We start from the raw sequence: 23,232 nt of genomic DNA on the forward strand, positions 1-23,232 counted from the left end.
ATTTGAGTTAAATTTAGAGTTTAATATGTTTGTATACTAGAGATAGCTACTAACACGACCTGCATTTTTCCCTATTTTTAACCTATTGAATAGAAGAACTTGAAATATTTGCTATAAAATCACTGTTGATGTTCTATATCTAGACAGGTGACGTAATCATTATGAATGAAAAATATATCCAAAACAGTGATTTTACCGCTCAATAAAACCGCTGTTTGGAGTTCGGATGCGTGGAATAATATTAATGAAGCGCATTCGAATGACAATCAGTGATTTTATCAAGCGATAAAATCACCGATTTGGATACATTATTAAGATTCTAACACGACATCAACAAATAAATGTCGCCGTACCCAATATTAAGCAAAATTGGGCCTTATTTGTTTCCGTGCTAATTTTCAACGTGTCGAATTTTTATTGGTAATGCACATGTATAATGATGACGTCACATGTCCTTATATATAACGTCAGACAATGATTCATCATCATCATCATTATTATTATTATCATTATTATCATATACGTATTATAACCAGTAGATAGGGATTAACATTACATACGTTCGATGTAAGTACGTTTGGCCATGACGTAGCAACTCCTGCCTTCCCTTCCAGTGAACTTGAATCATAAATCACCGTCGAATCCAGCAGTAACATCATCTCTTCTTTTGCCCCTTTGATTGATTCTTTTGGGCAAAAAGTGTAACGTGCAATGTCACTGAGAGATGGCATTTCGCAAAGCCAACAGAAAACATTCTTGTACGGTGGCTTAAAGACAAAGAAAAATGGAGCATTGAGATTATGACATAGCTGAAGCCAGTCTTGGCGTGAACATTCTGACTTATAGTTATCAAAACAACGCTTATGTGACCAGTTTTCGTCCTCTGGCGGAACATACATTCGTCCCCATAATATGTTCTGGCTCTCGTAAATGTTCACGTTCTTTACGATGTAATTCCATCGTCTCATTTGTGTCGTACGTACTCCGTTGCACATTGCACATTTCGTGTTTATAAATATTAAATTAGTGTCTATTGAAGAAACGGGCTCAACCAAAGATTTGCCATTCCTGTCAGTTTTCTCACAATAATCAACTTCATTTACGGTATTATTTGCATCTAGTGTCATTATATTACACGCTTGAATCATATAAAAACCTTTTTTCATGATTGCATTCTTTGATCCTCCGTCATATTTTATTTCCGTGTCAATACATGCGGCTTTTTTCTGATCAACAAGTTTGTATTTATCAAGATGGTCAAAGCAGCAATCTAGGCGGGATCCACACTTATCATCACAGCGGCATGGTGTGCAGCAAGGAAAGGAATCTTTCGAAATGAATTTTTGAGAAGCTTTGGTGTAGCATATGTCCGATGATGGACAAAGCTCGTTAACTATTTCCGGAATTGAAATATTTTCCATTGAAGAAGCAGTATTACATTGGAGAAATATTTTTAGTGTTAATAATAGAAGAATTATTTTGATATCCATGTCTTCACTGAGACGAACTTTACTTGTGCACAGATGTATTCTAGAACTGTTTTTAAACTGCGTATACGCTACCTTATAAAAGCTCGCTAGATTATCAATTTATCCAAAAGTTATGCTGTTAATGGCATTGTAATTATTAGATTTATCTTAATATAATATACAATGTCTGTAAATTTATGAATTGAAACAACCAATGACAATAAAACACCTCTAGATAAACAACAATTTAGAATTCTTATACGTAATTGACTCCATTGTACTAAGATAAAGAGAAATTTTGAAAAGGGAAGGGAATAAAGAGGACCTATTGCAAACATATATATTACAATTAATGTTAGTTTCAATCTTCTTCTGTGACGCCAATCAGTCAAGTAGTATTCATATTAAAATTATTATTAAGGAAAGATGCTCATTTCGAATTCTTTATCATACATCTATTGTACATGTCTATATCATTTTATTCGAACAATGGTAAATAGTACCTTATTGTGTTCATTATACTTTGAGAAAAAAAGAAATTTGAATGGATAACAATTGATTTACAATTTGCTCTTTGAATTATTAGCAATTATTATTAAATCAGTGAAAGGAAGGAACATAATAATTGAATCTATTTTGATATGTATAAGGTATTTTTATGTAAATACGTATTTTTGTAGTGTTTTTCGACATGACAAAATTCAAATTGGTTCCGACCGATTACAGAAAACTGTCAAACTGATGTTTTAAATCCGAAATGCTGTGAAACATGCTGCGTGACCCCTAGTTTGTTTAGACTAAAATTGTTTGTCTTGGATTATACTATAAGCACAAATGACTTTGATTTGGATGGAAAGTAAGTAAAATTGTCACTGGGTTTAATCTTTATATAGAACATATAGCAACAAAATTGTGGGCTTAGGTCGGATTTGGAGCTTAGTTGAACGTGCAGTACATTCTCTTTGACAGGTAATGAATTTATCATTTTTGGAGCAACTTTAATGAAATTTGGTCATGAAACAGAAATCTGATGTACAAATGATTTTGTTAGTAAATTTCAAATGTTATTTTATTTCTGTGTATTATGTAAATATATATAATTATAAATATATTTGTTAAAAAGCTCACAAAATCTACATTCAGTTTGAAATTTCAGTTTAAATATAGCAAAGAAGTCATTTTTTGTATATGTTATTGCCTTACATTCAATAGTTAGTGCAAATGGAAGCATTTTTCAATAAAATACGTGGAAAATAAACAGGAAAATCTGCGAGGAGTTGACTGACTTTTGCCGCGAAGAGTTGGCTGACTTTTGCCGAGAAGAGTTTACTGACTTTGTCGCGAAATAAAATGTCCATAGGAAAAAAAACGTTTTAAAATCTGTCATTTTCTGTTAGTGTGTGGAACATTATAATTATTGTAAAACAATGCTGTAACCATACTATAATAATCTGTAAATAAATTCCAGGCCTTATATAATACTCTTGTTCATACTTAATCTTATTCTCTTTTGTTTTTAAATGATTTACTTGATGTTGAGTTGGAATTTAGCTCAACTAATTTTTTAGGGATATTTGAAAACTTTCTTAGCAACATAAATATATAGAAAACTCATTAATTCGTTGAAAATGTTGCTTTAATTCCAAAACGCCATATATAGTTCAGTACGATGCAGATAACCTTGTCATTTTGCACGCTTGATTCATGAATGACAAGAAGCTATAAAATTTATAGGTACTTAAGCGGTTAGAAATGCAACGTTTCAAAAGCGATTAAACATTTCCTATATAATTATGCATGTTTGTGAAAAGGAAGGTAAAGTTACAGGTACAGTTGCTTAATCTAAGACATACATTTCATTTTATGCAATCGTTGGTAATAAATAAAATGTGATCAAATCATTCATATATATCTTTTCCCGAGTTGTGTTAACATATTACTATTAAACACTGAACTTAGAAATTAGTTGGTTTGTTGTTGTTGTTTTGTGGTTCAAACTCAAACCGATATTATTTCTTAAAATTATTTCTATAATAGCATTTGGATTAGATTTTTTGGATGATAAGCGGCTACAAACAAAACCTTTAATATTAAGAGTATTCCCGAACACGAAGAACATCAATACTGCCTACAAATGGCATCATATTTTACTTTATTACATCTAATTTATAAAAATATGTCATGAATATAAGATTTATTCATAAGTTCTTCACAGAAAATTGCCAATAATCCATTACGCTTCGTAAATTTATAAAGATGCCAGATCGTATTGAAATAGTTTTGTTTGTGAATCATAAATCATCTGAATAATAAAGAAAATTATATATTCTGATATAAATACAGCTAATTATTTCAATGATATCATTTTATATAGTATTATCCCTATTGTCATCATTCACATTATTACGGTCTTTCTATAAAACCTTAAGATGTTTAATGTTTTTCTCAAAGCGTCCTGAATTCTAATTATAACAGGTACACGACATTACGTAGAAAGACAAGTTAAAGAAGGGAAAAATGGTCAAATACGACAAAGTATGAAATGAAAATTTGATGGAAAAGAAAAAATACGATAACTACATTAATTAAACCTATCGCCGGTTGCACGCTTTTAAATGACCTTTACTTTACAGTAATTGTTACATTATAATTATGTCAATACGGCCATTTCATGTTTTATACGATATCTCTACACTATTGTATGTCGAACGTCAATGGTAAAGCTGAAGATTCATCAAGTTTAAAAGACATCGCTAGTGGTATACTTAATTTCGTCAATTGCACATGTTTATAAAAGGTATAAGAATACTGATAATGTTAAATATATCGTCAAGATATTTAATGTTAATTCTCATTATGGTCACGTAACAAGTGAAAAAAACTATACAAAACTAACACACATGGTCATCATATAAGATACCGCTTAATTACTTGATAATTGTAAAATGATAATGTAGGACACTAGCTGTTGAACTATCGCGTGTTCAACGCGCCTTTTATGGATAATCATTTTATATGACGTCATGTGCTATTATAAGAAATGTAACCATACGCTCAAATTAAAAATTGTTTTCGTATTTTGTTTTGAAAATATCCTTAATGTTGTAAATACGCAAGAAAACAATCTAACAACGGCATTGGTCTATTATCATAACTAATCTAGATCTCGGCGTTTATAAACTATTTAAATCATTTTTTTAATTCATTAGGGTTAACGAAAGTATTTACGTTTGTTATTTTTCGCTTACTAACCCTATTACAAGTAGAGAAGCTGATAGCGAACAGCATGGATCCTGATCAGACTGCGCGGATGCACTATGTTGGTTTTGTCGTGATACGGCTCAAATGGGTAAGCTGAAGATGTATTCAAGGTTTTAAACGAGACTCGCTAGTGGTATACCCTTATTTGCGTCAATGCACATGTTTATAAAAGTATAAGAATATTATAATGTTAAAATATATCGTCAAAGGAATTTAAATGTAACATCCATTCATGGTCACGCTAACAAGGAAACAAAACAATACAAAACTAACACCACATGGTCATATATAAGATACCCGCTTATTTACTTGTATAATTGTAAAATGATAAAATGAGGGCACTCCACTATGGCTTGTTGACACTATCGCGTGTTTCAAACGCGCCTTTTATGGATTAATTGCGTTTTTATATGACGTCATTGTGCTATTATAAATGAAATTGTAACCATACGCTACAAAATTAAAATATTGTTTTCGTATTTTGTTTTCGAAAATATCCTTAATTTGTAATAGGCAAGAAAAACAATCTAACACCGGCTTTGGTCTATCTATCATACTATCTAGATCTCGGGTAACTGTTTAGTGGAAACTCGATAGAGCCTATGTAGGCAGGCAGGCAGGCAAGTATGTTTGCGTGCGTGCAGGCATGTATTTGTGCGTGCGTGCGTGAATGCATGCATGTATATATGTATGTATGTATGTATGTGTGCGTGCGTGCGTGAATGCATGCATGCATGCATGCATGCATGTATACATGCATGTATGTATGTATGTATGTATGTATGTATGTATGTATGTATGTATGTATGTATGTATGTATGTATGTATGTATGTATGTATGTATGTATGTATGTATGTATGTATGTATGTATGTATGTATGTATGTATGTATGTATGTATGTATGTATGTATGTATGTATGTATGTATGTATGTATGTATGTATGTATAATAGGCTTAGTCCATCCACCATTTCAAGCACATGTATGAACATCATTGTTAAGCGGCCAAAATCCTGCTTTAAAATATAGCAGCATAATATCTAATTCCGGAACATTATACTGTTAACATAAAATATAAATGTGTGTTAATTGACAGAGACGTTTTATATCTCTTTTAAAATCTTTCATAGAATCAAAACTATTCATCAAAAACAAATCATGATATTTATTGTTAAAATAAATATTATTATTATTAGTAGTAGTAGTATTGTTATTATTATTATTATTATAATTATTATTATTATTATTATTATTATTATTATTATTATTATTATTATTATTATTATTATTATTATTATTATTATTATTATCATTATTATTATCATCATTATTATTATAATAATTATTATTATTATTATTATTATTATTATTATCATTATTATTGATATTATTATTATTATTATTTCTAATTATTATTATTATTATTATTTTAAATCATCGTCATCATCATTTTAATCAAACAGTTTGATTATTATTTATTGCGGAGTATTTATATAAAACGAATAACCCAACAAGTTGAGAATTGCAATTGAAATCGATTTTACTAGCTATCTTCTTTTCTATTCAGCGTCCATTGTAAACGTAAGTCCTTAAGTATCTACGAACGGATATTCATATATAATAAGAGGAGATCTTGTGAATTGTTAATTAAGAAAACCATAAGATTTATCTGAATGAAGAACAAATAGCCTTCAGAAATCAACAATTCTTCATGTAACTAATCTATGGCGAATTGGAAATAAAATGGTTTAATTTTTAGTTTCCAAAAATGTATTTAATTATTTGGAATCAAAATATTCTCAAGGTACGTCATAGATTAGCTTAGTGTTACAGTTGAATGTTGATATATTTTCTTGGTACTTCTTCATCATTAGACCAAATACTTAAAGCCGGTGAACATGGGCGTAAGACTTATTGAACCTTCTTCTTTCATTAGTACATTTATACTCATATAGTATGGGAATATTTTCTTATACTTGAACAGCAACGCACTAAAAATTTGATGTTTATTTCCTGAATATTTCAGATATTGGCGAATATAAAAATTCTAAGTTTGATTGAATGTGTTCATAGGAGTGTTGTTAAAGTGCGATAGTTTGTCACTGCTACAGCACCGGCTCAAACGTGACTAGTTGAGTACCGCTCAAGTCGGTGCTAGGGGGAGTGTGAGTTGCGCTTTTTATTATCCCTTATGTAAAGACTAAATCAAATCGAGTCTGCAATTTTAATGTATTTTTGTTGTAATTAGTGCTTCAGAGGGATCACTGTTTAAATATATATCCAGATTTTAGTACCAGTATTCAATCTTTAACACTTGTTGATGAAGATCCTGAAACACTATTGTCAAACGTCAGTCTTACAATACGTAAAATATCACAAGTTATAATGAAAAGATTATTTTCATAAACAAACAAAAAGAAACTTACAAGCAAACAACAAATCGATATTTTTCCTGACATATACAAATGAAACATATGTTACTTAAGCGTAAAACTTAACATTACATGCACTTTTTAAAAAAGCACTCTTTCAATAATTTTATTTGACACAATTAAAAGGCACATTATGCCTCGGAAATGAATAAATATTTACTTTTTTATAAAGTATAAACACGAGATTTACAACGTTACAATTATGTAATTGTAAAATTATATGTCATTAATGCAGCAAAATGTAAACAAAGTAATGAAAGTAGTACACGTATTTCGACATCCATACACAATACTAAATCACTATAAATGTACTAATTGACAAAAAGCAACAGAAGAACAAAGTTCAGGTAATTGGACAATGAGTAACTTATCGAAAACTATGAAAAAATACCAAAAATAAATAGATTTTGGGAAATAAAAATGAAAACATTTGTGGGGCATAATTGACCTTTAAAGTATGTACAATATTGTTATATAGCAATGCATTCAGGGTGCATGCACTTTATATAGATTCTTTAAAAAAAATGAAAATATTACATTCATACACTCCAGGTAATCAAAACGATTTCTATTAAATAAACTTATAAGATAATATTCTTAACCAGCGTTGATCAATTTATAACAGCACAACATTAACTTTATTAACAGGAAAATTCAATTAATGTCAAAACAAACATACAACGAATGTTGATCTATTATTTTTTACAAACAAAAATCGAAAGTAATGCATGTAAATTAATTGAATAAAACTTAAAAAGATATTAAATATATATCGATTTGCTCGATCAATTTATAGGTGAAATATCCCGCACTTATTCTATGGTTGAAAACATTTTGTATTATATTGTTTGGCAACATTGACCTGAGACATTTGAATATTCAATGACATTTTGTCGTAATTATCGGATTCCAAAGTAAATCATACGGATGGCATAACGGTTAATTGTACATGGTGTATGTATAACTTAATGTTACAGTCACAACACTTGCCGAAGTAATTTAGTTTTTAGTTTACAATTGAATGTTGTAGGTTCGAATCTTTATGAAATGTGAAAAAATATGCATCCACTTATGATGTATATAGTAAAAAGAAATGATTAAAGAAATGTGAAAAATAGTTTGTTTAAGATTTAAACCTGCAAATTTTGGATTTCTATGCTATAATACTTACCACTTTGCCTTAAATTTAGTATCGAAAACTTTCCTATCATTAACACTCAGTTAGTAAATCGTTATAAATTACGGAAACTAACGAAAGGGCTTACAAAATTAATGAGTCTCAGGTCAATATTGCAAAAACTAATAAATATATAAAACGAATTAATATTTCAATTAAACGTCACAATATTCGTTCACAATAACTTACATTTACAACAAAATTCGGCTCACCTATGACCTCCTCGTCCTCATTATCGCATGTTATGTGTACCCAACATTTATACCTTTCTTAATGACAATAATAGTAATAACTGCAGATGTTTCACAGGATAATGTTTCTTATAATTTATTGTCAACCCATAAATTGCTTTTAAAAAATCCGATTAGTTTGCCTGTTACACGTAGGAACACATGTTAGTGACGCCCATTGTTTGTAAATTAATCTACCGGTTTTCTTGTAAGTCATTTACCAATGCTATAAGTTTTAAATGGAGGGAAAAGTCATGTGTGAAAATTGACGGAGACGGATAAAATAATTTAAAATGCGCTTGAAATTATTGGAATAGAATAGTTTTAACAGTAAAGAACTATAAAAACTATAGGTAAGAAAATCAAATTTTTAATCATCATTTTCTTGCTATTTTATTATTTCTTCAAAAGCAAATAATGTAATATTACTAAGTGTTTAAGCTTATTTTTTGTCCTATAGGATTGCAGTATTTCATAGAATCGTAACACATTCACTTTAATAAATCGGAAAACTGTTAATCAGTCTAGGAAATCGACTGTTTGTAAATAAAAATTAAAACACTAAGCCGATTAAAATTTATTAGTACTAATTTACAAAATTAAATTGCTCGCGACGCTGCGCCGCGCCTGGCCAATTTAATTTTGTAACTACGTACTTATAAACTTTAACCTATACTTAAAGGCCCAAAATGCCTTAGAATATTTTTTGTTCTTTATCAAGAGCTTTTTATTTTTGGTATTCTTTTATAGTTTCCCAAAGGTTATTCATTACCTGGACCATTTTTTTGTAGTTACTGGTTTAGATAGTTTGTACAATTATAATGATATAGATTATTGTATGAAGGTCAAAATACTTCATTGTTTACATTTTGCTTTTTTATGGCACATTTTTTTTGCATTTATCATTTCTTTCCTCGGGTTACAAGCATCTAACTTGCTCTTAAATCAATTAGATGTTATAAAGTTCATGCTTGCCTTTAATAATTTATGCTTATTGTATTGCTTATTTTGTTTATGGGAATCAAATGCAAACAAGTATGTGTTTCTTACTTTTGTGAGCCCTCTCTCTCTTGTTTGCGGGGTTTTTTTTGTTTTGTTTTTTTTGTTGCTTTTTTGTGCGGCGCGCTACTGACCACATTTCTTGTGGTCCTGTGTCGAGGGCTGTGTTCTGTGAACGTGGCAATATCTGGGCGGTGTTTATTCGGCCTTTTAGAAAAGAAATGATTATATATAGAGACCAATTTAAGAATCCATTGCTTGACGTTATCTGATGATCATGTACAGTGTACATTATTTCCATCATGATTTACACGCACAACACTTTACTATAATATTGAAAATTTCTTTTGATAAATAATTACATTGAATATTTTATATTTTTGTCTGATTTCATTTATCTATAGAATAGACTAAAATCGGACTATTTCATTTAAAAGAACACCAATAACGGAGATATTGAAATTATTGCATACCTGTTCATGGTTGGTAAAGGTAAATTAAAGCAACAGTCCACGCCCACTAGCATCTAATTTGAAAATTTATTTGCATTTCGTATCAAAACGTCCTATTTAATTAATGAATAAGCTACACTGAAATGAAAAATGTTCATTTATTGCATTCACTTTTATTAAATGTGTTCAAGGTGAACAAATGTACAGTTGGTAAAGTCAAAGTAACGGCTTTGTTTAGGAAGAAAATAAAACAGCAATTGTCTTGTATCAGGAATACTGTAAAGCGCTTAAAATATGCGATATCAACTTTCAGCGGTTTTTGTCGTTCACAAAGCCAATCTTATCTATTCTATTTTATTTGAATGAAATATCTTCTGAGGAATACGCGATTCAACACTTCAAACGTTCAATGAGGTTGATTCAAATGTCTTGTCCAAAAAAATGACCTACTGCTAAATCACACATGTGTTTTGAAACAGCGTCGACAGGTATATGTAAATTGTATATTTTTATGTTCACACTTATGAATTTTGTCATTTTTACACACATTTCTATCTTTGAATATAGTTAATTTTCATATGTTAAATAATTTACAGACAATCAAGAACTTCTTTGACAATATGGCTGAGATTGGTTTCACGAACTACTTTACCATGCGTAAGACTGGTGTAATAATTGCAGGACTGCTTTGTTTGGCTATTCCATCTGTTTATATCGCATCTGAGAGACAGAGACTTGTATATTATGATCCAGGTAAGAGATCAGTTATTTAAGGTAATCTACACATGCAATATATTCCTAAATATTATAGGCAGGGACCTAGAATAATAAATTTTGCTGAAGAAAACGGAGAACAAACGATTACTTCATAATATCGCATAATACTTGTTTTAAAAAAAAAGACAAAAGTATCTAAACCATGATCAAAATATAGTATATACTATATATATAACAATTTTTTTGTCATGCATTGTGTGTACGTATAAAGTGTTTGTATATGTAAATATGGTGTATCATGCATATGACGAAATAAACTTTATGTTCTGTTCTGACGAAAGAGATTTTGCCGAATAAGAAGATATCGCATGAGTAATTCAGATGCAGATTGTTCGGTGATGGTGAGGGAAATTTTTTCCTTGAAAAATGACCCCGGGTTTTAGTCGAACCATCATTTTATCTCTCTCCTCTTATTCATAAATCTTATGGGATTAAGCAATCGGTCACATGCAGAAACAAATGCTACTATTTGAATATTAATCTAGCAAAGGCCGTATAGTTAGGCCTACAGCAGAGATATAATGACAAAAGTAATTGAATTAAAGTTGGCGTAAAAAGCAAACAAATAAACGATTAAATATTCATTGCCAAATAATAAAATGTTATCTTGAATTGACAAAATGTCATGCAAGTAACAACATCTCAATTTATAATGAAAATATGTATATACTTGCAATCCTTGCAGATATTACTATTTTGGGTGACAAGACGTATGGGCGACCAATGCAAAGGACACAACTTATGAGCAACTCTCAAAAACGAAAAGATAAAACTGGCCAAGAGGAAAGAACTATATCCGATTTTACAGAATACATATCTTCAGCAAAATCATCTGTTTTAACAAAAGAGTCGCTGCCAGAATTGTCGAAATCAACTTCTGTTATTTCTACAACAGAATATGAGTCCAGTAGCTCACTCTCTTTGGCAAGTGTCAGCTCTGTAGTAGACTCTAAACGGTCTAATATAGAAAATGGCACCACGAGTGAGAAAGCCGAGTCCAGACAATTACAAATAACGAAAAAGAGAGAAAATGAAATATTGTACAACAGAAATTATTTAAATGTTTCACAAGATTTCATTCCTGTTGTCATAGATTCAAATAAAACTATTGTTTCGATACGTACGGATTTTGAAAACATAGCTTCGATAAATATGAAGGACGAAAACTTTGCCACTTCGGAGGAAGTACATAAGGCTCGTATCAAAAGAATACAAGATATGTGTAAGAAGAAAGACTTCCCCCCGAGGGGGAAAAAGAATTTGGAAAAACAAAGGGGTTTTTTAAAAAAAATTTTTAAATTGGAAATTGGTTTTTACAAAAATTTAAAAATTCTTGTATTGTGAAATTCCATTTTTTGACAAAAAATTTGGGGAAATTTGGAAAATTTTTAAATCTTAAAAATTTTAAAAAATAAAATCTTTTCCAATACCTTAAAATTTCGAAAAAAAGGGGGGAAATACCCCCGAAGGGAAACGGGGGGTAAAAGCTTTTAAATTTCGTCAATTTAAACCAATTTTTCCCCCTTTTTTTTACATAAAATAAATTCGTTATTTTTTTAAAAAAAACAATTAAACCTGTACAAAAATTTTTTAAAGGGAAAAAAACCTTCCCCCAAAAATTTAAAAATTTTAAACCCTAGCCCTTCCGTGTTTTACAAACTTTCTAAACCAGGTTTCCCAAAAACGGGAAAACCCGAAACAATACAAGGTTTACAAGAACTTTACAGACAAGATTTTGAGTTATTCGGATATAGCAATTTACCACCAACAGAACAAATGGAAATATGACAATAAAATGATATGATAATTAAAGATAACGTAATAACAAGACTTGTTGACTTTCATTCCTTTCCAATAAAAGTAAATGAAATTATAACTCTGACATATCATTTTGAAAGTAAAAATACTAGAAAATAGATTTATCATTGCGTTTTTACGGTACATATCCATATCTGTACGTTTTTGCAAAATCTACTAAAACGGTACTCTTTATGCCCATGTACAGGTCATTCTCTGCAAAATCAATTAAGAAAAAATATACAACCAAGTAAATGTTCACTCTACTTATAAAAGGTGATATGTCGAGTGAAAAAGAAGTATACAATAAACAATATGACTTTCAATGAAAATGTGTCATTTTTTCAATTACTACAACCCTGCACAATCAACAGTAACTGATGTTTCACTTCAACCATCGCCTCGGCATGTTATCTGGGCTAAATTAGCCAATGAATTAGCTGTCAATTGTTTTGAGCAAAGCTGAGCAAAGAGGTTACCGTTTTATTAGATTTTGAAAAGAGGGTATCGATGTGGATGTGCACCGTATATTTCTTATCAAAACAATTTTTCACTTTGATTTTACCATAAAATACGGAAGGAGAAAAAATGATATAACATGTATACAGAACGACCCCCACTGAGCGACCTTCTGTTGATAACTTCCATTCAACAATAGTATCAATTCTTTCCAAAGTAAGTCTTCACAACATATATTTATGGAGCAGCTAAAAAAGAGAAAATAAGATTCCCTAAATGAATAATTTGAATTTAGAAACATCCGCAGATGTCTTCATTCGGCGGTTATCATAGAACCTTCTATGTGACACGTAAGTGTCAATCCTATCAGCAATAGTGCAGCAAAACGATGTTGCTCTGCGTAGATAGTGCTGCACTTTCAATACTAAGGTAACGGGCTTTATTTCAAACATTGTTTTCAGATGTCAAGAAAAACAGAGTTGATATCTTGATTATTTTTGCTTCCTTGGCTTTCAGAATTCTTATATCATACGGTATTATATCAATGTACAATGATCCATTATGCTTATTTAACAGTGTCCAATCTGTCAAATAAAGTTCTTTAATATTTTCCTTTATTATCTTACACATGTTTTGCTGTCAGTAATCCCAGATTAACTCTAATAGCTCATTTAATAGTATCAATATAATCCGATTTCCATTAGAACACACGTTTTTGGGATTGGCTTCATTGATTCTTGGAATAGCATGTTTTATTAGTAAATGTCACTCACTAGTCCTAGTTTTATACAAGTGCCTACGTTGGGACACATAACACATGCAACAATGTATGCTTAATACATCATTTAAAAATGAAAATTGTTTTATTTAAAGCTGGCATTATCGGTTCTTTTAACACTTGAATGCAACGGCCGAATACTTGTGCTATTGGCAAGGTGATGCAAGACTGCATTGATTTTGAAAAGTCATATTTGGGGTAAAATTATATCTTCCAAAAATTATTTCACTAAAAAACAAATATTTCACCAGGGGTTTAGATTTCCTTATCCGAAATGTTAATATACCGATAAGATATGACTATACATTTTCAAATCAACCGCGTTACTACGTACATTTTGTATTGCGGATAATTGTTGTTTTGTCCTTACCGTGGTTTATAAAATTTGGTTTGGGTAATTTTTTTGCTCGACTGGGGGTCGGAGTCACTAAAAATTCAGTTTTTTTTCAAAGTATTTCACAGAATCCCTTTTCCCCTTTTTAAAATTTTCAAATTCACCCTTTTTCGAAAAATTGATGACTTTTTTAGAAAGCATCATGAATAGGGTTTTTAAAAAGCATTTTTTTGTTGATTTTCGTCAGTTTTTAATGTCAGGCCCTTTTTTACAGACAGACGTTGATTTTAAAACCCGGGGGTTGATGAAGGGGGACTTTTTGACCGGAAGATTGCCCCCTCCCGCCCCTGCGGGTTCGTTGTATTTTTATATAACATGTAATTCTTCCAGACGGGTTGCGAAGCCCGCTCGCGGTTAACCTGGTTTGTCTGCATATTATCCGAATGACTGTTGAATATAATGGAGCACTTACAAGTATTTGTGTATATATCATAAATTATTTATACATGTTTATATTTGTACCATGCATATAATTTGCTTATGACAGCCTTCTTCATGCTGTTTCTCTCAATAATCAATTCCCGAAATGCACAACTGTGTTGTTATTTTATATTTAGGTAGAGATGCGACCTATACATAACAATTTGTTATCAAAGTTTTTCTCAGGTTAAATCTTTCTAAATGTATCAGATTAGGTCATAAAGTAAGTCGCCACCAAACTAATACCGTCGTAATATCGTCATTGCAAAATTACCTAATCAAATACACAGAATGAAATTATAGCGTACCATCGGGTAAAACAGTTGAGTTCATCTTTAAATAATATACAGGTTAAGTAACTAAAGGCATATATGATAATAAATGAACCTGATACTTTTAAATCAATATATCATATTTTATAAATCAAAAATCGACATTTCAAATTACAAGTCAGGATTTGCCAGAGCCCCTAATGGTCAGTTTGTGATAATGCATTTACAATTTGGTTGTTTGTATATGACCAAGATTTCAGTCCCCATAAATCATGATGATCATTAACAGTTGTGATTTTAATTGGTTTTTTACCTCGCACAAGCAAAGTATAGGTCATGTGGTGACTTTCCAGCTGCACTGGTAGAAGAAGACCTCAGGTGTCAACCCGTGAAATATTTCAGACACAAACGGATACCCGAGTAGAGAACCACCGACTTTCCGTACGCTAGAGTTCTGATATGTATAAAACATTAAAAGAAGTACATGTATTTCAAAATACTAAACCATGTAACGGAAATTTAAAATGATTTTTTAAAACAGCAGTAGAATACTTAGAAATCAGAAATTCGAAATAAAAACTTACAATTGCATTTAATACATATGCATAACATTTGGTAACAACAAAACTTTATTTCTATCAATCACTGAATCGTGTAAATTGTGTTTACAATAAAAAAAGAAATTTCTTCATCAAGCTTGTAAATGTCATCAATGACCTTTAAAATTTCGAAGCTTATTAAAACCAAACAAACATACTTTTTACCTATACCAAATTGCAACTAGTTGCTCTAATTCTTGTCTTAACCATGGAACGTGATTATATATATCATTCTTTGTTGACCTATATATAATTATTATGTTTCGTGACATATATCATACGTTTATGATATCAATGATAAGCTTATTAACAACATATTAACTGTTTTGCAACACAACACGTGTTAACGGGATTATTACAATAAATATGATGTATACATTTTATACATTTCTTCATATTTTTTATACCGCTTTGATTTTTGCATCTTACCGTCTTGTTCTCTTCATCATTACATTTTCAGATCATGACGTTACATTTTGAAAAATATTTTTAGTTGTTCGATTATGTAAATTCAGGTTGTATTAGGATACATCTCTATGTGTAACTTTGTTATCAGATATTTTTCCTTGCTATTTATTACATGATTTTGTCAAGTGCCTTTCCGTACATTTTTTTAGGTATAAATCTTTTGCACGATTTCATTCCTGTATTCTCCGTAAAATTTCTGGGTTAATACACTTTTCAACAAGTTCTCCAAGATGGTCAAATCAGCAATCCAGCCAGATCCACACTTATCATTGCATTGGCATGGTGTTCAGCGAGGAAAGAATCATTCAAAATATTTTTTGCAAATCACTTGTGTAGCATGTCAGAAAATGGACAAAATTTGTTAACTTTGTTCATAAATATTATAAAAAACTTCTTTGATATCCATGCTACGAGTTTATTCACATTCTTACAAAACCTAAATCGAGCCTTTCTCATACATTAATATGTTTTTGGAACAGCTGCAGTATAAAACGTGCTTAATCAATTTAACATGATCTACTAGTTGTGTTGAAGTTGGCAATGTGAATGTCATTGTAATCCAAACATTCAGAACTCGACAACTTATTACCTGTTTATCAATTGAAACAAGCAATGACAATTAAATTAATCGTGATACACGACTTTATAGCAATATCACACTAATTAATTTCATTGTGCTAGAGAAAGAAAATTTTGAAATCAGAACGAAATTGAACCCTTTAATTTTTAATATCACAATTCAAATTAATTTGATTTTATCTGTCAATACCATTTATGTTGTATTTCAACAAAAAAATGATTCATTTGATAATTTAATTATGGTTGTTTGAATATTGCTTTTTTGTCGGTAATTTCATTATTGTGTTACAGTGGTCAGTGGAGAACTATTTCGTGTGTATTTTATACATACAAGGCTATTGTATATTATTAAAAACATTAGCTATGGCTTAATATGTAATTTTATTTCAAATGTGGTCAACTACCAAGTTTAATGATTTAAACATCATAACGTTTGGATAACAAAAATTTGTTGAGAAATAAATACAAATTTAAAGCTAATCAAATCAGTTAGTATTTCCTTGGCCAAAATGGCATATACCATTATAACAAAACGGCAAATATTTCAAGCAAAAAATACACAGTGCTTAACTGCAAAAGCTAAGTCAGTATTTGAACACACTTTCCCTTTTTCATGAAAAAAAAATTACTTTGGGCCCTGGGACATTGTTTTTAAAGAAATAAATTCACGTTTTTCCCCCCAAAAAAAACGTTTTTAGGGCAATAAATCTTTAAAAAATTTTTTAAAAATACCATTCCCATTCGCCCTTTGGGTCTGTAGTGTAAAAACCATGGGTTGTAGTTCCCCGTTTTTGGCCAGAAATAAAATTGCCCCCGTTACTACCCCTTTGTGTAGGGAACATGGTGTGAATTCTTGGGGTTTCTAGTTTTTCCAAAAAGAGTCAGGGTATGCTCCAAAATCATTTAATTTTTATCATTTCCCACAATACTTTTTTTGAAAAATATTTTAAAACATTAATTTTTCCCTCAAAGAAAAACACCTCGCTTATCTTTTTTGGCCAAAAAAGGAAAAACTTAATTTGGGGCTTTTTAAATTTTAGAAAGCAAAAAAACAAAAAAACGAGAAACCCAAAACTTTCAATTTATGGTCTAATTTTGCATGGCGATCGAAACTTAAAAATATACCTTATAATTTTAAAAAAAACAAAAAATTTAAAAACTGAAAAAAATAATAAGGATTCCCCGAGCTTTCTTTTAAAATCGCCTTGTAAACCCTGCAAATGAAAAGGCCCATTATTTTTTTCCCCTTTATACCTTTTTTTCTTACATTTACATTGAACAAACCTAAATTTTATAAAATTTCTTTTTAAAACCCCGTTTTAACGAAAACCCAAAAAAAAATGTTTAAAAAGCACACCGGGAAAATTTTTATTAAACTGCTTTAACAAAATTTTTTGTTTTAATGACAATTTGCAAAAAAATTTTTTCCATAAAAAAAATACTTCAAAGGGTGCTAACGGTTATTTTTTAAAATAACAAAAAGGGAGGAAAATGTAGACGTTTTTCGATGCGAGCCATTGTTTTGATAAAGATCCCCATATTTATCGTATTAATTTTATAACCATTTTATAACGATTTGAGAAAAGGCGAGGCCAATCAAGGAAGTAATAGCTCTTGATTCCTTCATGTTTCTATTTGATGATGACATATAACTAGGATCATAATCCTCAATGCATACAGTAAATGTTGTCAGGTTCCAAAATGGATGATCCGGATTGCCGTCCAGATCCGGAGAATTTTTAATGAACTGGTTTGACCCCAGCGTAATATTGTTTGATAAAATTCTTATTTCTGCGCCTTCTACACGGACATCGAACATAGGAATTCGCACCTGAAAAACAAAAACACCAATTATTTGTCTTGTAAATTGACATATTGAACAACTTTGAAAATGTTGTATACATGCAAGTGTTTATTGAACTATTGAAGTTTTTGAATTATTTAAATGTGCGAGATAGCATAATACGTTGCAATGCATTTCAGCTTTTTATTTTCAAATTTGTTACCTCTCAGGATTTGACGATATCCAGATATATCGATATAAATTTGGCGGTCTCTTGAATATCGTTATAAACGGTGTTCACGTATCAAAACTAAATATTTTTTCGAATAACTTCTTAAAGCTGTCTTAGTAGTTTACAAAGAAGATAGGGTTTAATACATATTCAAACACTTCTTTTTCTTCTCTATGCACAATTCCTGGTCATTTATTATAAAACTCGTCTGCAGTCCTTTAAAGGAAACAGACATTTGGATAAAATATGAAAACATCCTATAAATATTAACAAAGCTAAGCCTGGTGAATCAACAGGAAATGTTTGTTGCAAATAGCTACAATATTGGAGAAATAACATTAAAAAATAATAACTTTACTTATATTAACAATTTCATCAATGATTAATCGCGGTTAAGTAATTTGAAAAAAATATTTTAACCCCGACAGGAGAAAACGACCAATAACGTCATTTAACATGTAACGTTAAAAGACATTGAAGATGTCTTTGAATTTAAAGTTAAAAAAGTAAATTACTTCTGAAATGTTAAAGATAAATATGAATATGTAACAATAAGCAAATCGCAGAAGATTTTACTAGTTTCAAGAGCAAAATCAATGGATATTTAAAAAATCAAATATGTCAATTAATAAAAGTAGTATACATGACGTTATGGCTTGTTTTCTTAAGCCAGTGGTCAATTTTACAAACGAGAAAGTGATACTTACGTTGTTACAAAAGAAAGGTTTACTCAATTTGAACATGTGCTTATTCAAGGTTCCTGGAAACTGTGATTCATATTTTGAAGATTCGTATCCAGTTAATTTATCAAATGAAGCAGTTAACTCGTATGTTTTGTTTTCAATATTTAGTTTCCAACGATCAGTTATGCACGTTTTAATAACTGGAACAATTCGAGATGGATCCAACCCTTCAAGTCCAAATTTTGCAGACATGTCTAATACAGCAGAAGATACGAAAGTGTTTTTACTTCTATTTGCAGCATCATTTTCATTACTCAGTTCTAAGATATCTATGATATACATTTGCACCTTAAAACCACCCTTATTACAAGGAATGTCCAACAGATCTGAATGTTTCCTGAGAGGTAAATATGGTATCAATTTGGTAACTGGTATATTTCCTTCTACAGGTGTAAGCTTCAACTGTAAGCGAATATTCTCCAAAAACCATTTAAGTGCAAAATATTTGCATCCAGTTTGAGTTCTGGTCATTCCTTCAGGACAGTTTACTTTCAAACGAACCATCTGTAAAATTGACAGTATATATCTATTCAACCTTTTCTAAAGATATAGCAAAATGAATTGCATGATAACGTATACAGTGTATTCCTTACTATCTGGCATAATAAGTGTTTATGATCATAAATATTTATGTAAGTCTGTCAATTTTACATTTGTCGAGCAATACACGACATAATTATTATATTAAAAATATACAATGTTCAAAATTGATATTTGAAAATATTGATAACTGCTACTGTCCTAAGATGATAATTTGGTCTAAATGGTACATGGGAAAGTCGAAAAACGGGGTTATCTGGATTATTATCCGATATCGTAAAGTAAACACTTACATATACTATATAGCATTATTCTTACAGAATCGTTTGTGTATTACCATTATGGCTCTGTCGGTAGGTCGGAGTAATTGTACCTATTAGTGTTTTGTACTCATAGGTTCGAACCCATTTTAGTGTCATTTTATAACCACAGTTTTTTCTTCTTACTCTGTTTTTTATCATTATTCTTTATTTATTTTTCGTTTTCCTTTTTGTTTTCTTCTTAAAATATAATTTTATAGTATATATTTATTTTTTTTAAAATTCCATTCTATTTTCTTTTTGTATTTTTTGATTGCAGTGTAATAAAATATTCGATATCATATTCATGTATGTATATGAAAAAAACGGTCAAACTTGTTTTCTGAACAATTGGCTGTTCTGAGGTAAAAAAGAAGTGTCTTACCAGTAGTCGAACTTTGCCTGCACGGGCAAAAGCGCATTACCGACACGGTTGCTCTACCTACTGCGCTTACAAGTCATATGATTATGTAGTTTTATTTTAATTGTTATAGGTTGTAGCATTGATCTGCCTCACCTATTTTTCGCATTGTTATTGGTCTTTGTTATGTAAACAAAGGCTCAAGTTATCATCCTAGGACAGTACACGGTCTTTTTGTAAATATAGAATATACATGTTTGGACTTCACACAAAGTATATATTTTTATGCTTTAAATCCTACGCACTATAACTAGATATGAATATATGGTGTCATTAAAAACCTGACATGTTTGTTTCTATTTCAGCTTATAATTTATTTAGCTTCACTCACCTTTACGATTTAAATTAAAAAGTCAGATATTATTTTTTCAAAAGTTTTTAGACAAACATTTCATTAGTAAATGATTTGGTCGCTTTTTCAGGATAGTAATTATTCAGTTTTTAAAAGATGTTATAAGACCTACAAATCAATCTGTAAAAATCCACAAATAAATAAATAACCCATTAAAATTTTATAAAATATCCCTGTACAATCCTTATGTTCTATATTGATACAAACTAAGAAAATTATTCGTTCAGTTTCTTATATACCGTCTATGATAACATAATTTATATTTTCCATTTATATTCTATTTAACATAGCCTTATTACAAATTAATGTCAACATCCCCATGAAACTGTCTTTAACAACTTTCCATGACAGTAAATGCACCATGCTTTTGCTAATTGGTGATTAGAAATGTTGAATCAGAGTTAAATACCGATCATACTTCAATATATGAGATAACATGCTAATAGTTTCTTGAATATTTAACATACCTTATACATACAGGATGCGATCGTTACATTCTTGCATTTCTTTTTATTATAATCATTATTTCATTCTTTAAAATGTTCTTTTTAAATGGGTTTTTCATAGGTTTTTGACGGTGTTAGATTTGACTTTGTTAATTGAAGTTTGAAATGATGCACTGAAGAAAGTAATTATGTTAAATGATAAAATGAATGGTATGAATGTTCAGTATGTTAAGGTTTATGTTAACACTGTGAACATTACAATCTAATTATTTCTTTAACATGTTATATTTTCTTTCATTGGGGTAATTTTATTTAGAATGCTGCGTTATAAATAAGGTGCTACAAATATGTATATGTCTTAATGTTGTTTGTTTATTATTATTATTATTATTATGATGATTATTATTTCATATGTATTATAAAAATTAACAAATAAATTTGAATTGATATTACGTACGTTTGATGTTAGTACGTTTGGCCATGGCGTAGCAGCTCCTGTCTTCCTTTCCTGTGAACTAGAATCATAAATCACCGTCGAATCCAGCAGTACCATCATCTCCCCTATTGCACCTTTGATTACTTCTTTTGGGCAATGAATGCGACCTGCATAGGAACTAAGAGAGGGCACATCGCAAAGCCAACAGAAAACATTCTTGAACGGTGGCTCAAAGACAAAGTAAAATGGCGCGTTGAGATTAAGACACAGCTGAAGCCAGTCTTGGCGAAAACATTCTGACCTATAGTTATAGTTATCAAAACAACGCTTATGTGACCAGTTTTCGTCCTCTGGCGGAACATAGATTCGTCCCCATAATATGTTCTGACTCTCGTAAATGTTCACCTTCTTGACGATGTAATTCCATCGTCTTATTTGTGTCGTACGTACTCCGTTGCAAATTGCACATTTCGTGTTAATATATATTAAATTAGTGTCTATTGAAGAGACGGGCTCAATAAAAGGTTTGCCATTCCTGTCAGTTTTCTCACAGTAATCAACTTCATTTACATTATGATGTACATCTATTGTGTCTATATTACACGCTTGAATCATATAAAAACCTTTATGCACGATTTCATTATTGGGTCCTCCGTCATATTTTATTTCCGTATCAATACACGCGGCTTTTTTCTGTTCAACAAGTTTGTATTTATCAAGATGGTTAAAGCAGCAATCTAGGCGGGATCCACACTTATCATCGCAGTGACATGGTGTGCAGCAAGGAAAGGAATAATTCGAAATGAATTTTTGCGAAGCTTTGGTGTAGCATATGTCCGATGACGGACAAAGCTCGTTTACTATTTCCGGAATTGAAATATTTCCACTGAAGAAGCGGTAAAACATTGGAAAAATAGTTTTAGTGTTAATAATAGAAGGATTATTTTGATATCCATGTCTTCACTAAAAATCCTACAATCACTGAGACGAACTTTACTTGTACACAGAGATATTCAAGAACTGTTTTGAAACTGCGTATACGCTACTTTATAAATCTTGCTCATCAAATTATCAATTAGTCAAATAATTATGTTGTTAAAGGTAATGTAATTATCAGAGTAATCTAAATATAATATACGATTCAATGTATCTAAATCTATCAATTGAAACAACCAATGACAATAAAACGCCTCAAGATAAACTACACCTCGGAATTATTATACGTAATTGATTTCATTGTACTAAGATAAAGAGAAATTTTGAAAAGGGAAGAGAACAATGAGGGACCTATTGCAAACACGTATAATACAATTAATGTTAATTTGAATCTTCTTCTGTGACGCCAATCAATTTACGTAGCATACAGATTAAAATAATTATTTCAAATTAATTGTTGTACATTAAAGCTATTGTACGA

The 23,232-nt window shown here is 30.4% G+C and overlaps 2 protein-coding genes across 2 annotated transcripts; one reads left to right on the top strand and one right to left on the bottom strand.

Moving 5' to 3' along the window:
- The first annotated feature begins 10,520 nt into the window (after positions 1-10,520).
- LOC132719476 (uncharacterized) lies at positions 10,521-12,585 on the top strand. The gene is made up of 3 exons (XM_060703246.1): positions 10,521-10,773; positions 11,483-12,073; positions 12,470-12,585. Exons 1-3 carry the CDS (start codon positions 10,599-10,601, stop codon positions 12,583-12,585), a joined length of 882 nt encoding a protein of 293 aa, XP_060559229.1. The 5' UTR covers positions 10,521-10,598.
- A 5,475-nt stretch (positions 12,586-18,060) lies between these two features.
- Positions 18,061-23,210, bottom strand: LOC132719479 (uncharacterized). Its single transcript, XM_060703249.1, has 3 exons — positions 21,837-23,210; positions 19,286-19,825; positions 18,061-18,394 (listed from the first exon to the last, which is right to left on the bottom strand). Exons 1-3 carry the CDS (start codon positions 22,719-22,721, stop codon positions 18,119-18,121), a joined length of 1,701 nt encoding a protein of 566 aa, XP_060559232.1. The 5' UTR covers positions 22,722-23,210; the 3' UTR covers positions 18,061-18,118.
- Between the last annotated feature and the right edge of the window lie 22 nt (positions 23,211-23,232).

This window comes from Ruditapes philippinarum, unplaced genomic scaffold (assembly GCF_026571515.1).
Source record: "Ruditapes philippinarum isolate M1 unplaced genomic scaffold, ASM2657151v2 ctg5859_1_1_1_1, whole genome shotgun sequence".
Classification (NCBI taxonomy): Eukaryota; Metazoa; Mollusca; class Bivalvia; order Venerida; family Veneridae; genus Ruditapes; species Ruditapes philippinarum.

What these genes read in the sequence shown, in the direction of transcription:
- LOC132719476 (XM_060703246.1), top strand. Translation starts at nt 10,599, where the DNA reads ATGTTAAATAATTTACAGACAATCAAGAACTTCTTTGACAATATGGCT. An exon ending in ACTTGTATATTATGATCCAG is followed by an intron (nt 10,774 to 11,482) that starts GTAAGAGATCAG and finishes CAATCCTTGCAG; the next exon opens with ATATTACTATTTTGGGTGAC. An exon ending in GAATTTGGAAAAACAAAGGG is followed by an intron (nt 12,074 to 12,469) that starts GTTTTTTAAAAA and finishes TTTCTAAACCAG; the next exon opens with GTTTCCCAAAAACGGGAAAA.
- LOC132719479 (XM_060703249.1), bottom strand. Translation starts at nt 22,721, where the DNA reads ATGTTTTACCGCTTCTTCAGTGGAAATATTTCAATTCCGGAAATAGTA. An exon ending in CAAACGTACTAACATCAAAC is followed by an intron (nt 19,826 to 21,836) that starts GTACGTAATATC and finishes TCAATTTTACAG; the next exon opens with ATGGTTCGTTTGAAAGTAAA. An exon ending in AACCTTTCTTTTGTAACAAC is followed by an intron (nt 18,395 to 19,285) that starts GTAAGTATCACT and finishes TTTGTTTTTCAG; the next exon opens with GTGCGAATTCCTATGTTCGA.